Source organism: Lampetra fluviatilis, chromosome 35 (assembly GCF_964198595.1).
Source record: "Lampetra fluviatilis chromosome 35, kcLamFluv1.1, whole genome shotgun sequence".
NCBI classification, from domain to species: domain Eukaryota; kingdom Metazoa; phylum Chordata; class Hyperoartia; order Petromyzontiformes; family Petromyzontidae; genus Lampetra; species Lampetra fluviatilis.
The window spans coordinates 11,169,494-11,183,911 of record NC_136309.1 but is presented as its reverse complement, the minus strand read 5'-3'; the positions used below and the strand labels follow the sequence as shown (position 1 = coordinate 11,183,911).

General features: G+C 55.2%; 1 protein-coding gene across 9 annotated transcripts in view; it reads right to left on the bottom strand.

The window, feature by feature from the left end:
* Positions 1-14,418, bottom strand: part of ANKFN1 (ankyrin repeat and fibronectin type III domain containing 1) — a 270,247-nt gene that overhangs the window by 53,856 nt on the left and 201,973 nt on the right. For all 9 annotated transcript variants that reach the window (XM_078872935.1, XM_078872933.1, XM_078872932.1 and 6 more), the window contains one exon: positions 11,071-11,193. In XM_078872935.1, coding sequence (XP_078729061.1) covers positions 11,071-11,193 — 123 coding nt within the window. The remainder of the gene's footprint in view (positions 1-11,070; positions 11,194-14,418) is intronic.

The following is a 14,418-nucleotide window of genomic DNA, read 5'->3' as shown; positions in this document are numbered from 1 at the left end:
ACCAAAAAATGTGGTATTGTACCGATATTTACCAGTGAAAACACATTGCGTTTGTGCTATTAATGTCGGAATATATTTTTAAAAGTTCTAAATGTTGGAGTCGCCAGCACCGAGGAACGTTTCTAGATCTGTCTCTGGTTTTGGCTGGCCTTTTAAAAAATTCCTAAAGTCAGTTCCCGAAGACATTTGTCAAATATTCACACGAATGGTAGCATGGTCGGTGGACGGAATTTGAATTTTTCAAATCAAGATTTGTTTTCTCTCCCCTTTTTCAGAAACGAATCAAGAAACATTCCGCTTTTGAGAGATTTCATGTCTGAGAAGACGTTTCCCAAATTACTGAGATAATGTTGTTCTAACGGCCACCTCCCACTTCTCTTTGAATGATGTTCACAGTTTATTCCTGGCCCTGGAGATTTCCCAGTCTCACACTGCGAAGGGAAGTGGTTGCTCCTTCCACTGTGGCGTATGTGCCATCCTCCATTTACGAGACACGCTTTTTCTCCCGTGGTATAAGAAAGATTTTATAAAAATATTGTTATTATGATGTGAATCTGCATAAAATGTATCCGCCAGTTGTATGATTACGCCGCTTATCATGCACGACGTTTGCATTCCTGCGCTCCCCACTTTTGATGCGGCAATCAGTAACTCCCGATTGCGATGGCATATTCAATCACCCCCTGTGTGTCACGTTCCTTTGATTTATTCCGTATTATTTTTCCTGATGGTTTCTCAGAGTTTCTGCATTTTATGCCTTTTGTTCGTCATATTCATGGCAAACTCTCCGCTGTTGATTCAGGTAGCCGCGTATTTTGACACACAGGGCTGTGTGTCAAAGAAGGACCGAGGGCACGACAGAGCAGACGAGAGGGGCTGACGCTTGCGCTCGAGATGGGTGTTCATGTGTGGGGTCACTGAAATGAATCGGGGGAAAAAAAGCGGATGCAAAATTCAGGTGGTCAATCGTGTTGCTTCTTCGCTTGGGGGACGCTTTTGTAATTATCGTGGAAGGATACGGGGGGTGGGGGGAACAATGCGTGAGTTTAGCATGGCAGGAAAAAGCACTGAAGCGTGACCCAGGAATGGCCGGTTGCCATCGGGCCGGCAAATGTGCAGGACAGGGAAGGGGCTGCCCACCGAGAAGGGAATCGGAGTGGACGCCCGGAGGTCATCGTCGATCGGACGATGGGAAGGCCTCTCAAGCCGGCGGGTCTGGGCGTTGGCGAGACAAAAACTACGGGTGGGGATCTGGCAAAGCGGGAGGGGGGAGGCCATGGAATCGAACTCGGGCGGCGGAGTCCCAGGCCCGTCGTCGCACCCCACCCAGCGGCACCACCGCACGTGAGGCCGTGACCCATTCGATGTTGCAACGCCGCTCGTCCCGCTCGCCGCCATCGTGATACGGAGTAAACATTGTACCCACGTGGCCCCTTTGTGGTCGCTTTCAACGCCCGGAAAATCGTGTTTGCTGTGTTTTGTTGGGTTGTGTTTTTTCCCCGTAGATGTTGACCGTGAACTTCTGGACAAACACCGGTGGTGATATATCAGGTTGACACGCACACAGGCACACACGCGCACACACAAAGATCCCCCGTGTAGCCTTAACAAACTGTTTGGGGGCAAGTGCTGTTAGCGAGCACCTATGAAGGCTGGCCCAGCACACGAGCGGATGGGTGACCAGCACCACGCCCGACCACCTTTGTCTCCCCAGTGGTGATATTTTTAAACAACCGCACCAGGTACTAATTTAAGGCTGAGTCGACCTAGGGGAGGCCCAGGGACCGGTTCAGATAATCATCACTGGTGTTGGCCGTGATCGGGAAACAAACTCGGATCGCTGGGTCCGTAGCACAGCGTGCTAACAACTACACTACCGCTCCCCAACAACAACAACCGCCATTCACCACCAAGTCGTGGTGACCACGACGCTTGTGCCAGGCTATGTGCACCTTGAGGCCACGTGAAGTGTCAAACGCCCGCTGGCAGGAGGTCACGGGGCAGACCCAGATGCCACAGGTCGACTGACTGAGACTACTGGCTGATGCACCACCTGTGCCCCCTACTGTGCCATTGCTGTGCTTTATCCACCCGGCGCTCCGCTCGTTGTTGTGAGCATCGCTCCTCCGCCCTCCATTGTTGTTGGAGGGCAACTGCCTCCAACTGCCCAGTAGCGTCCTTCACGAGCCTCCTCCACAGAGGCCGATCTTGACACCGCTGGTACCAGTCATCGGCAAGTCCACTCAGCTCCACATCCTCCTGTACCATATCACTCCATCTCTTCTCTAGCCCGTGCCGTGCCCGTTTAGCCCCCTCGATCCGGCCGAACAAAAGCTGTTTCGGCATGTGGTGGCTGGGTATGCGGGCTACATGGCCCAGCCAATGCAGCCTTGCCTGCCGGAGGAGCTCACTGATGGGACATTGTCCAGATCTTTCAAGGATTTGTGAGCTCCTCACACAATCCAGCCTGGTTAAACCGAGGATGGATCGTAGGCAGGCCAGCCTAAATGTTTCTAACCGGTGAAGATGTTCCATTAGGGGGGTCCACGTTTTGCAAGCATAGAGAAGGGAAGGAATGACTGTGGCCGAGAAGACCTGAAGCTTCGTGCGGAGCGACAGACCAGGTAGCTTCCACACTGCGTTACACAACCGATGAAAAGATAATGCCACTCGACTGATTCGGAGTGAGGCCTCTGCTGTTAAACTGGAGCCGGTCATGAGCACACTGCCCAGGTATGGGAAACTCTCCACTCTCTTCACAACTGCCCTATCACCAATTGGGAGTTGTGGGGGTGGAGTGTCCGATGGTACAACATACCCAGGCAGGTGCTTAGTTTTGGTGGGGCTGATGGTAAGTCCCCACCTCTTAGTGGCAAGCTCCAGTTTCAGCAGCAGCGCCTCCAACTCCTCCTCTGAGTGAGCAGCAATTACCAGATCATCGGCATACATAACATGGTTGAGCAAGAGGGAGCCATCTCTTGACCGCACCCGGGCATCCATCAGCCTCCCATTGTATCTGTACCAGATGGAAATTCCTCCGGTACAGCTATTGAAGGCTTCACGAACTACGTGGTCGAAATAGATGTTAAATAATGTGGGAGGCAGAGGACATCCCTGTCACACCCCGAAGTGTACAGGGAATGGCTCCGACTCCCGGCCACGTAGCTTTACCCGGGCCCGCTCACCATCATGAAGGTCCTGAATGATTGTGAGCAGAGGGTCAGGGACTCCGAAATTACGATGAACAACTCAGAGGTAGGCCTACTGATGGTATCACAGGCCTTGACCAGGTCAATAAAGCAGAGATGTAGGTCTTGTTGGAATTCCCTACACCTCTGCAGTAGCAGACGGACAGAAAATATGGCATCTGTGCAGGACCGCCCTTTCCTGAAACCGCATTGGGGCTCCGCAAGCTTCTCCTCAGCGTGCCTAGCAAGGCGATGTTGAGTAATCCTTGCCAGGACCTTTCCCGGCACACTGAGGAGTGAGATGCCCCTGTAGTTGTTACAGTCTGTGCGGTCCCCCTTCTTAAAGAGGTCCCCCTTCTTAAAGAAGGGGACCACCAGGACATCCTTCCAATCCTTCAGAACCCGTCCAGTGGTCCAGACTGTTGTTATGATGTAATGTAGGGCAGTCTGTGCACAAACGCCACTCTCCCTCAGCATTTCGCTTGGAAGATCATCTCTGCCCGGTGCCTTTCCTGGTCTCAGGCTCTGGATCGCCTTCAGTAATTCCTCAACATATGGCACCTCAGCCAGCCACTCACAGGGGTGACTTCTTCTTTCAAAATTTGAGGCACCGCAGCCTCAGCAGGGTCATCCCCACTTTGTCCCACGTTGTTTTCTAGCCTGAGGGATTTCCCCTCCCCTGGACCTCACATAAATGCTCAGCAAATCTGCAAACCTGTTCCTGGGGGTTGGAGATTGGATAGATTGGATCACCGTTCTTTCCCCTAATGATGGTAATAGATGTGGCATTGCAGGTTACTTTTTTATGGAATTTAAGAGTGATTTGTGATCGCGGGCCATTGAGGCAGACTCCATCTCCTCCGCAACCCGGGGCCACCACCCATCCTTGCAGCGCCTCATGGCTCTCCGAACCTCCGAGCACACATGCATGCACACAAAAACAAAACAAAGGTCCCCCGTGTAGCCTGAACAGACTGTTGAGACAAGTGCTGTTAACGAGCACCTGCGAATGCCTGCACGGCACATGAGGGGTTGGGTGGCCAACTCCATGCCCGGCCGCCTTTGTCTCCCCAGTGGCGATGTTTACACACCATGCCACGTACTCTTTTCAGGCTGAATCGACCTAGGGGAGGCCTGACCGGTTCAAATAATTGCACACTGGCGTTGGCGGTGAGCGGCAATCAAACGCGGGTCGCCGGGTTCGTAGAGCAGCGCTAACCACTACACTGCCGCTCCCCACTCGCCTGGACCTTCTTCTTGTTGAGGCAGCCGTCCCGGGCACATTCCCGCTCATCCCGGTCGGTGTTTGTCCATTGCGTGCTAACGCTCCATTCGAGACCATGCATTTGCACGTCGATTTGTCACGTGACACAGTTTGTCTCTCCTCTGATGTTCCATTTCCTCCATCGCTGCATTTTTATTTTTTTATTTTGCTACTGTGGTGAAGTCGGAGCCCACTCTTGCAAATGGGACTCATCCCCACCTCTCCAATTCTCATCGGGGTTAAAGAAAAATAAACCTGAACTTGAAACTTAAACTGCAAATGTAACGCGTGGGCGTGTCAGCAGCCGCTTGTAATCCTATCTGTTAAAGAAAAGAGTTCCGTGAGCTCAACGGATTCATCTCGTCTCAATCGAGAGTCTGAATATACCGCGGGTTGTCCGTTGCTGGGCCACACGGCGAGCATCTCCGCTCCCGAGCGTCCACCGCGCGCTACCGCGGCAGCGGCAGGAGTCGAAGGCTCAACTCGCAGCTCTGTCTCTCACTGTTCAAATACACCAACCATTAAAATGATAGACTGATCATTTCTTTGTCAGTGGGCAAACGTACAAAATCAGCAGGGAATCAAAGACTTTTTTCCCTCACTGTACATGGACAAAATGTTGGAACGTAATCAGCTGCGTTGAGTTTGTTGTCTTTCCCCGGCACCTCCGATCGGCATGGTTGGTCTACGTAAGGTGCGAAATAAGTCCAACGTACATACATACAAGAGGGATACAGATGGGAATGACATGTAGTGAGATGAGAGATACAGACGGCACACAGAGATGTAGTGAGATGAGAGGAATCTAGTTAAGAGAAAGAGAGAGAGAGTTGCTAGTGAGATGAGAGATACAGACAGAGATGTAGTGAGATGAGAGATACAGACGGCACACAGAGATGTAGTGAGATGAGAGATACACACGGCACACAGAGATGTAGTGAGATGAGAGATACAGTCTGGAGCCGCGTGGGCTGCTGATGTCTCCGTGCCCAGCGCTGCCTCCTCTGTGGGGGGGATGCGGTCGCTAGGGCCGCTCCTTGAGATTCAAGGATTTTTTATTCATTTAGTGGGAGCAGCTGTGCAGACAAAAACAAAGATCCCCCATCTAGCTGACCCAGGCTGTAGGGGCAAGTGCTATGAGTGAGCAGCACCTATGAAGGCCGCAGAACGGCACACGAGGGGGTGGGTGGCCAGCACCACGGCCCGGCCGCCTTTGTCTCCCCAGTGGCAATGTTTTTCCATGCCGCACGACGTACTCATTTGAGGCTGAGTCGACCTAGGGGATGCCCAGGGACCGGTTTAGATAACCGTCACCGATGTTGGCCATGAGCGGGAATCGAACTTGGGTTGCCGGGTTCGTAGCGCGTCATGCTAACACACACACACGCACGTGCGCGCACGCGCAGGCTGGACAAACACAAACAAGCCACGTGTGGTCCATCGGTGATGCATAGCAGAGGGAGGGTGGGGGGGTCTCGCGACCCACAGGTCCGTTCAGAATGTTCAGTTGATAACAATAAGAATGTACACAATTTATGAAGACGCACAATAGAATATTCACTGACTCAAAAGCCTCTCCGAGTGAGAATTTTGCTCGGGGATGTTTGGCAAAAAAAAAGGTTGAAAAAGAGAGAACTCTTAATTCCGCAGAGACAGCAATTTCATAAACCCGCTTGCTGTACTCCCCCATGCCACGCTACCGGGTGTGTTCACACAAGATCCATCTCTGGGCATCCCACCAAGCACAGCACTCCGAAGGGACGCTGTGGGTTACAAGGCATGCGTTTCCCCCCGAGAGGCTGATTTCTATTCCACGGGGTTGATTGGTGTGGGTGGATGTCAGGCTTGCGACGCAGAGCAGCGAATATATTTCAAGCGCTTTCCCAGGCCTCGCTCGTGCCTTCCCGAACTGGACGTGACAATGTGGGCACGTACGTTGAACTTCTTTCAACGTACGTGGTGAGTGGTGTGACAGTGCAGGTGGTGAGTGGTGAGTGACACTGCAGGTGGTGAGTGGTGAGTGACACTGCAGGTGGTGAGTGGTGAGTGACACTGCAGGTGGTGAGTGGTGAGTTACACTGCAGGTAGTGAGTGGTGAGTGACACTGCAGGTGGTGAGTGACAGGGTGGTGAGTGGTGAGTGACGCTGCAGGTGGTGAGTGGTGAGTGACACTGCAGGTGGTGAGTGGTGAGTGACACTGCAGGTGGTGAGTGGTGAGTGACACTGCAGGTGGTGAGTGGTGAGTGACACTGCAGGTGGTGAGTGGTGAGTTACACTGCAGGTAGTGAGTGGTGAGTGACACTGCAGGTGGTGAGTGGTGAGTTACACTGCAGGTGGTGAGTGGTGAGTTACACTGCAGGTGGTGAGTGGTGAGTGACACTGCAGGTGGTGAGTGGTGAGTGACACTGCAGGTGGTGAGTGGTGAGTGACACTGCAGGTGGTGAGTGGTGAGTGACACTGCAGGTGGTGAGTGGTGAGTGACACTGCAGGTGGTGAGTGGTGAGTGACACTGCAGGTGGTGAGTGGTGAGTGACACTGCAGGTGGTGAGTGGTGAGTGACACTGCAGCTGGTGAGTGGTGAGTGACACTGCAGGTGGTGAGTGGTGAGTGACACTGCAGGTGGTGAGTGGTGAGTGACGCTGCAGGTGGTGAGTGGTGAGTGACACTGCAGGTGGTGAGTGGTGAGTGACACTGCAGGTGCTGAGTGGTGAGTGACACTGCAGGTGGTGAGTGGTGAGTGACGCTGCAGGTGGTGAATGGTGAGTGACACTGCAGCTGGTGAGTGGTGAGTGACACTGCAGGTGGTGAGTGGTGAGTGACACTGCAGGTGGTGAGTGGTGAGTGACACTGCAGGTGGTGAGTGACACTGCAGGTGGTGAGTGGTGAGTGACACCGCAGGTGGTGAGTGGTGAGTGACACTGCAGGTGGTGAGTGGTGAGTGACACTGCAGGTGGTGAGTGACACTGCAGGTGGTGAGTGGTGAGTGACACCGCAGGTGGTGAGTGGTGAGTGACACTGCAGGTGGTGAGTGGTGAGTGACACTGCAGGTGGTGAGTGACACTGCAGGTGGTGAGTGGTGAGTGACACTGCAGCTGGTGAGTGGTGAGTGACACTGCAGGTGGTGAGTGACACTGCAGGTGGTGAGTGGTGAGTGACACCGCAGGTGGTGAGTGGTGAGTGACACCGCAGGTGGTGAGTGGTGAGTGACACTGCAGGTGGTGAGTGGTGAGTGACACTGCAGGTGGTGAGTGGTGAGTGACACTGCAGGTGGTGAGTGACACCGCAGGTGGTGAGTGGTGAGTGACACTGCAGGTGGTGAGTGGTGAGTGACACCGCAGGTGGTGAGTGGTGAGTGACGCTGCAGGTGGTGAGTGGTGAGTGACACTGCAGGTGGTGAGTGGTGAGTGACACTGCAGGTGGTGAGTGGTGAGTGACGCTGCAGGTGGTGAGTGGTGAGTGACACTGCAGGTGGTGAGTGGTGAGTGACACCGCAGGTGGTGAGTGGTGAGTGACACTGCAGGTGGTGAGTGGTGAGTGACACTGCAGGTGGTGAGTGGTGAGTGACACTGCAGGTGGTGAGTGGTGAGTGACACTGCAGGTGGTGAGTGGTGAGTGACACTGCAGGTGGTGAGTGGTGAGTGACACTGCAGGTGGTGAGTGGTGAGTGACACCGCAGGTGGTGAGTGGAGAGTGACACTGCAGGTGGTGAGTGGTGAGTGACACTGCAGGTGGTGAGTGACACTGCAGGTGGTGAGTGGTGAGTGACGCTGCAGGTGGTGAGTGGTGAGTGACACTGCAGGTGGTGAGTGGTGAGTGACACTGCAGGTGGTGAGTGGTGAGTGACACTGCAGGTGGTGAGTGGTGAGTGACACTGCAGGTGGTGAGTGGTGAGTGACACCGCAGGTGGTGAGTGACACTGCAGGTGGTGAGTGGTGAGTGACGCTGCAGGTGGTGAGTGGTGAGTGACACTGCAGGTGGTGAGTGGTGAGTGACACTGCAGGTGGTGAGTGGTAGAGTGTCAGGGTGGTGAGTGGTGAGTGACACTGCAAGTGGTGAGTGGTGAGTGACACCGCAGGTGGTGAGTGACACTGCAGGTGGTGAGTGGTGAGTGACGCTGCAGGTGGTGAGTGGTGAGTGACACCGCAGGTGGTGAGTGGTGAGTGACACTGCAGGTGGTGAGTGGTGAGTGACACTGCAGGTGGTGAGTGGTGAGTGACACTGCAGGTGGTGAGTGGTGAGTGACACTGCAGGTGGTGAGTGGTGAGTGACGCTGCAGGTGGTGAGTGGTGAGTGACACTGCAGGTGGTGAGTGGTGAGTGACACCGCAGGTGGTGAGTGACACTGCAGGTGGTGAGTGGTGAGTGACACTGCAAGTGGTGAGTGACACTGCAGGTGGTGAGTGGTGAGTGACACTGCAGGTGGTGAGTGGTGAGTGACACAGCAGGTGGTGAGTGGTGAGTGACACCGCAGGTGGTGAGTGACACTGCAGGTGGTGAGTGGTGAGTGACACTGCAGGTGGTGAGTGGTGAGTGACACTGCAGGTGGTGAGTGGTGAGTGACAATGCAGGTGGTGAGTGGTGAGTGACAATGCAGGTGGTGAGTGGTGAGTGACACCGCAGGTGGTGAGTGGTGAGTGACACTGCAGGTGGTGAGTGGTGAGTGACAATGCAGGTGGTGAGTGGTGAGTGACACTGCAGGTGGTGAGTGGTGAGTGACACCGCAGGTGGTGAGTGGTGAGTGACACTGCAGGTGGTGAGTGGTGAGTGACAATGCAGGTGGTGAGTGGTGAGTGACAATGCAGGTGGTGAGTGGTGAGTGACACCGCAGGTGGTGAGTGGTGAGTGGTGAGTGACGCTGCAGGTGGTGAGTGGTGAGTGACACTGCAGGTGGTGAGTGGTGAGTGACAATGCAGGTGGTGAGTGGTGAGTGACACTGCAGGTGGTGAGTGGTGAGTGACACCGCAGGTGGTGAGTGGTGAGTGGTGAGTGACACTGCAGGTGGTGAGTGGTGAGTGGTGAGTGACGCTGCAGGTGGTGAGTGGTGAGTGACACTGCAGGTGGTGAGTGGTGAGTGACAGGGTGGTGAGTGGTGAGTGACACTGCAGGTGGTGAGTGGTGAGTGACACTGCAGGTGGTGAGTGGTGAGTGACACTGCAGGTGGTGAGTGGTGAGTGACACTGCAGGTGGTGAGTGACACTGCAGGTGGTGAGTGGTGAGTGACACTGCAGGTGGTGAGTGGTAGAGTGTCAGGGTGGTGAGTGGTGAGTGACAGGGTGGTGAGTGGTGAGTGACACTGCAGGTGGTGAGTGGTGAGTGACACTGCAGGTGGTGAGTGGTGAGTGACACTGCAGGTGGTGAGTGGTAGAGTGTCAGGGTGGTGAGTGGTGAGTGACAGGGTGGTGAGTGGTGAGTGACACTGCAGGTGGTGAGTGGTGAGTGACACTGCAGGTGGTGAGTGGTGAGTGACACTGCAGGTGGTGAGTGGTAGAGTGTCAGGGTGGTGAGTGGTGAGTGACACTGCAGGTGGTGAGTGGTGAGTGACACTGCAGGTGGTGAGTGGTAGAGTATCAGGGTGGTGAGTGGTGAGTGACAGGGTGGTGAGTGGTGAGTTACACTGCAGGTGGTGAGTGGTGAGTTACACTGCAGGTGGTGAGTGGTAGAGTGTCAGGGTGGTGAGTGGTGAGTGACAGGGTGGTGAGTGGTGAGTTACACTGCAGGTGGTGAGTGGTAGAGTGTCAGGGTGGTGAGTGGTGAGTGACAGGGTGGTGAGTGGTGAGTGACACCGCAGGTGGTGAGTGGTGAGTGACGCTGCAGGTGGTGAGTGGTGAGTGACGCTGCAGGTGGTGAGTGGTGAGTGACACTGCAGGTCGTGAGTGGTGAGTGACAGGGTGGTGAGTGGTGAGTGACAGGGTGGTGAGTGGTGAGTGACACTGCAGGTGGTGAGTGGTGAGTTACACTGCAGGTGGTGAGTGGTAGAGTGTCAGGGTGGTGAGTGGTGAGTGACAGGGTGGTGAGTGGTGAGTGACACTGCAGGTGGTGAGTGGTGAGTGACACTGCAGGTGGTGAGTGGTGAGTGACACTGCAGGTGGTGAGTGGTGAGTGACACTGCAGGTGGTGAGTGGTGAGTGACAGGGTGGTGAGTGGTAGTGATCAAGGACCCTTCTCTGAGGGTCACCACCTGCCGACTGTAACTGATCCCCACCGCGTGCGGGTCGTGACCTCTGGGGGGCCCTGAGAGGCTCTTGCGAGTGGCACCATCCCGTGGCTGCTCGCCCAACCAAGACACGGACACCTCGCACCTCGGGTCGCGCGTGCACGTGCACGTGCAAACTCTGGCTGTCCGCCTGATGGTGCTGGTTGTAATTACTGGCGAAACGTTGTAGTCGATTCGTAAATTTCGTGGATTTTACTCTCCACCACACCGGCCTGCTGAACCAGTCACGATTCGTGACGAACCTTACTAACGTGACGAACCTTAGTCATCGGCTGTGTCGGGTGGTGGCGGGTTCAACGACACATTCATACCTACGCGATCGAACCCAACAACCTACATTATGTACGCACGTTGAACTCCTCACGCACCGTCGGTAGCCAACCGCGCCGAGACGGACGTGCTCACCAGTTGAGGGCGACCGAGCGAGGGCGAGCGGACGAGGAGAGCGGGGAGGCTCCCGCGCTGCGGCTCCTGCGGCTCCTGTGGCTCAGTCGCTGCTGAGCCCAGCGCACGACATCGCCCTCAAACCTGGGCAGAGGAGGGCAACGGCGGGGGGGGGAGGGGGGGGGACACAGAGGGGGGGGGGGAGACACGGGGGGTCAGCGTCGACGCAGCGCCGGCAGTCCCTCATCGTCGTCGGCGCCGCCTCGCGCGAGTGGATTTACCCAGCGGTCTGACGTTTCAGGCAACGGTCCTTCTTCAGAGCAGGCAGAAATCGTCGTATTGTTTAATCGTCGCGTTAATATTAACATCGAGGAGAGGATAATGATGATGGCTGCTATCATGACGTCTCCCGTCTTCCCATCGTCCTCGTGAAATAACGTGATAGACAAAGATCCCCCGCGTAGCCTTTCAGACTGTTGGGGCAAGTGCTGCGAGCGAGTGGCACCTATGAAGGCCGGCTATCGAACTAGAGTAGGCCCGGGACCGGTTCAGATAATCGTCACCGCTGTTGGCCGCGAGAGGGAATCGAACTCGGGCCGCCGGGTTTATAGCGCGCCGCGCTAACCACCGCGCCACCGCTCACGTGAGACGCAGCAACACGATTGGCAAGTGCACACTTCACACTCCACGCTGTCTTCCCGAAGCAGCAGCGAGGGTGCTGGAGGTTGTTGACGCGTCGGTCTGGTGACGGCATGCGGCTCAAACCCAGCTGACACGCGGTGGTTATGAAGTCGCAACGCTGTGGCACCGTCTGCTGCTTCTCTCTCTCTCGATAACGACGATGATGACGATGATGATGACGATGATGATGATGACGAGCATGTGTGGGCCTCAGCGTCGACAGACGGCACTTTTATAAGACAGCGAGGACGTGGCCGTGTGGCTTGGGGGGGGGGGGGTCAGAGGGCAACCGAGTTCAAATCTAGTTTCCAGCCACCCGTGATTAAACCGGTTTCTCAAGCAATTGTAGTTGTTGTTTTATACACGTGACAATTATCACACATTTGACTTGCACGTATGTATGTTGAACTCCTTTCGCACCGTACGCAGCCAACCGTGCTAATCGGAGATGCGGGGGAAAGACAACAAACTACACACATGGTGAGCATTACTCGCTCACAATGTGTGTATCCCAGTGCTCCTGAATTGATTGAACTATCGAGAAAATCGGTTGCAATGTAACTGGCTGAATTGATGCGCGTGGCACATCACGTTTTTTTTTAAATGTTAAAATAACTCAAATTAAAGGTGCCCCTCGCTGATCGTCAAACGCCTGAACGCGACAACATCCGGAGCTCGAAGGTGGAGAGACAAATCGGAACAACGCAGCCACCGAGCCTCCTGGGAAGAGCTTCTCCCCGCAACACACAGACCGCCGTTCTCTTTCTCCGCCCGGCATTCTCCCACGCAAGCTCGCAGTTTTTTACACGAGTATATTTTATGCAGGCGTGTACAAAAAAAAAAACCTGTCAAAAAAATGTTTTGCCCACTTTCTTTTCAATATTATCTCTATCCCTCCTCCCTACGCCGGTTTCGCAGGAAATAAACAACTCAATTTCGATTTAAAGCTTTCGTGACTGCAGGGATTCATATTCTTGGTTCTTTCGGTAAAGTCACGTAGAATATAAACAACTCAGTCGGCACATTTGCCCATGGCGCATGACCTCTTGATTTGATTGGATATCGGGTGGCGGAGGGCACCGGTGACAAGTCTCGACATCGTACTTGCACGGAGATGTGACCCAAAAGAATCCGACTCTCAATCTAACCGCTGCTCTCCTATCGGACAGAGATGTCACATTCCCCCGTCCTCCCCCACTTGACCATCACAGACGCGTCACGAACTAACGAAGGGACCTCACGAACGACGCCCTCGTCTGCTTCCCCACACTCTAATGGCGAGCGGCTCGAGGTGCACGCGCCCGCCACACTCGTCGCCCAAAACACAAACTGCACTACCGTCGCGAAGCCACAAAAAGCGCCACGGGGCCCAGCCGATGCGACGGAGGCTGCCGGCTCCTCCACCTTGGGCGCCACTTCTTGCGCGAGACTCACATCCCGGAGACTTGCACGGACGCAGAGCGGAGGAGTCGACGTCGGCACGCCCGGCTCTCGGACGGGCCCCGAAAGACGAACGGACGGGGGGGGGGACGGACGGCGGGAACAGGCGAGACGGCGGCGGCGGCGGTGGCGGCAGAGCCGGTTAATCCCGCGGGGAGAAGGTGGAGCAAGAATCCCCAGAAGGTTCGAACTTCGCTGAGCGGAGGACGAGGACATTCCACGCGCGACGCAAGCGGCTCTGTCCACCGGCCGTGTCGTCCGTTCACGTTTCAGTGGTGAGAGAGGGAGAGGTTCCCTCGATCCCCACAAGCCCCTGTTTACGCTTCGACGACAACACCCTGGTGGGAGAATGCTGCCCACCCTCCATCCCACGCTCTGCTACTGTAAAAAAATTAGCGGCCACTAGTCGCTAATTGAGCAGAGAAACCTAAGGGTGCTCCAGAAGTCACGCAAACAGACCCGCACCACTTCAGGATTAAGCACGGGAGGAGAGTTAACAAGCAGAAAGTCGACACGATCAATCAATCACACCGAACTGCAGCAGCTGCTGCTGCTGCTGCTGCTCAGAGATTGAAGACTGGCTGGCAATGCCGCCAGCTCCGGCTAACGCCGCCGGCGCTCGTGGTTCATCACCGCAATCAGCTAATGTCGCCTGCGACGCGCTCCACGCCAAATGTACGTTTGCACTTTGGCAGCAGTCCTGCAGGACTGAACGAGCTTACAAAGCTCCCAACCGCTTAACGACTCGTGGGGAAACACAAATCGATCAACGGGTTAAAGGACGGCAAATATTGTTTCAGTGTAATCGCTGTGGCGCAACGGTTGACTTCCTGCGCCACAGAGCGTCACCACGTGGATTGTTGTCGAGCAAGATCGTGGCAGGGTGGCCGCAGCTTGGGAGGCTTTCATCCAGCAGTGGATTAACCACGGCTGTTGCTGCTGGTGACGATGAAGGACAGACTCCATTCAAAAATGTTTGCCGGTTAGAGGTCACGTGGATTGGTTGTAGGGGAGAAGAGAAAGGAGGTCTGCAAACAGTGGAGCGCTATCGGAGGGTTCACCTCCCGACCTCTTCGCGCGACGATTACTCCCGTGCTGTGGTATGTGCCCTTTTGGCCCGGCACAAGCGTGCGTCCTTCATTCAGCGCAATGTTGGCGTGACTCTGTCTATGTAACAAACGCACGGCGCGCGAGAGATGGTGTGGAGTGACGAGGTCCGGGCATCTTCCACGCTGCCCGTGGCAGCTG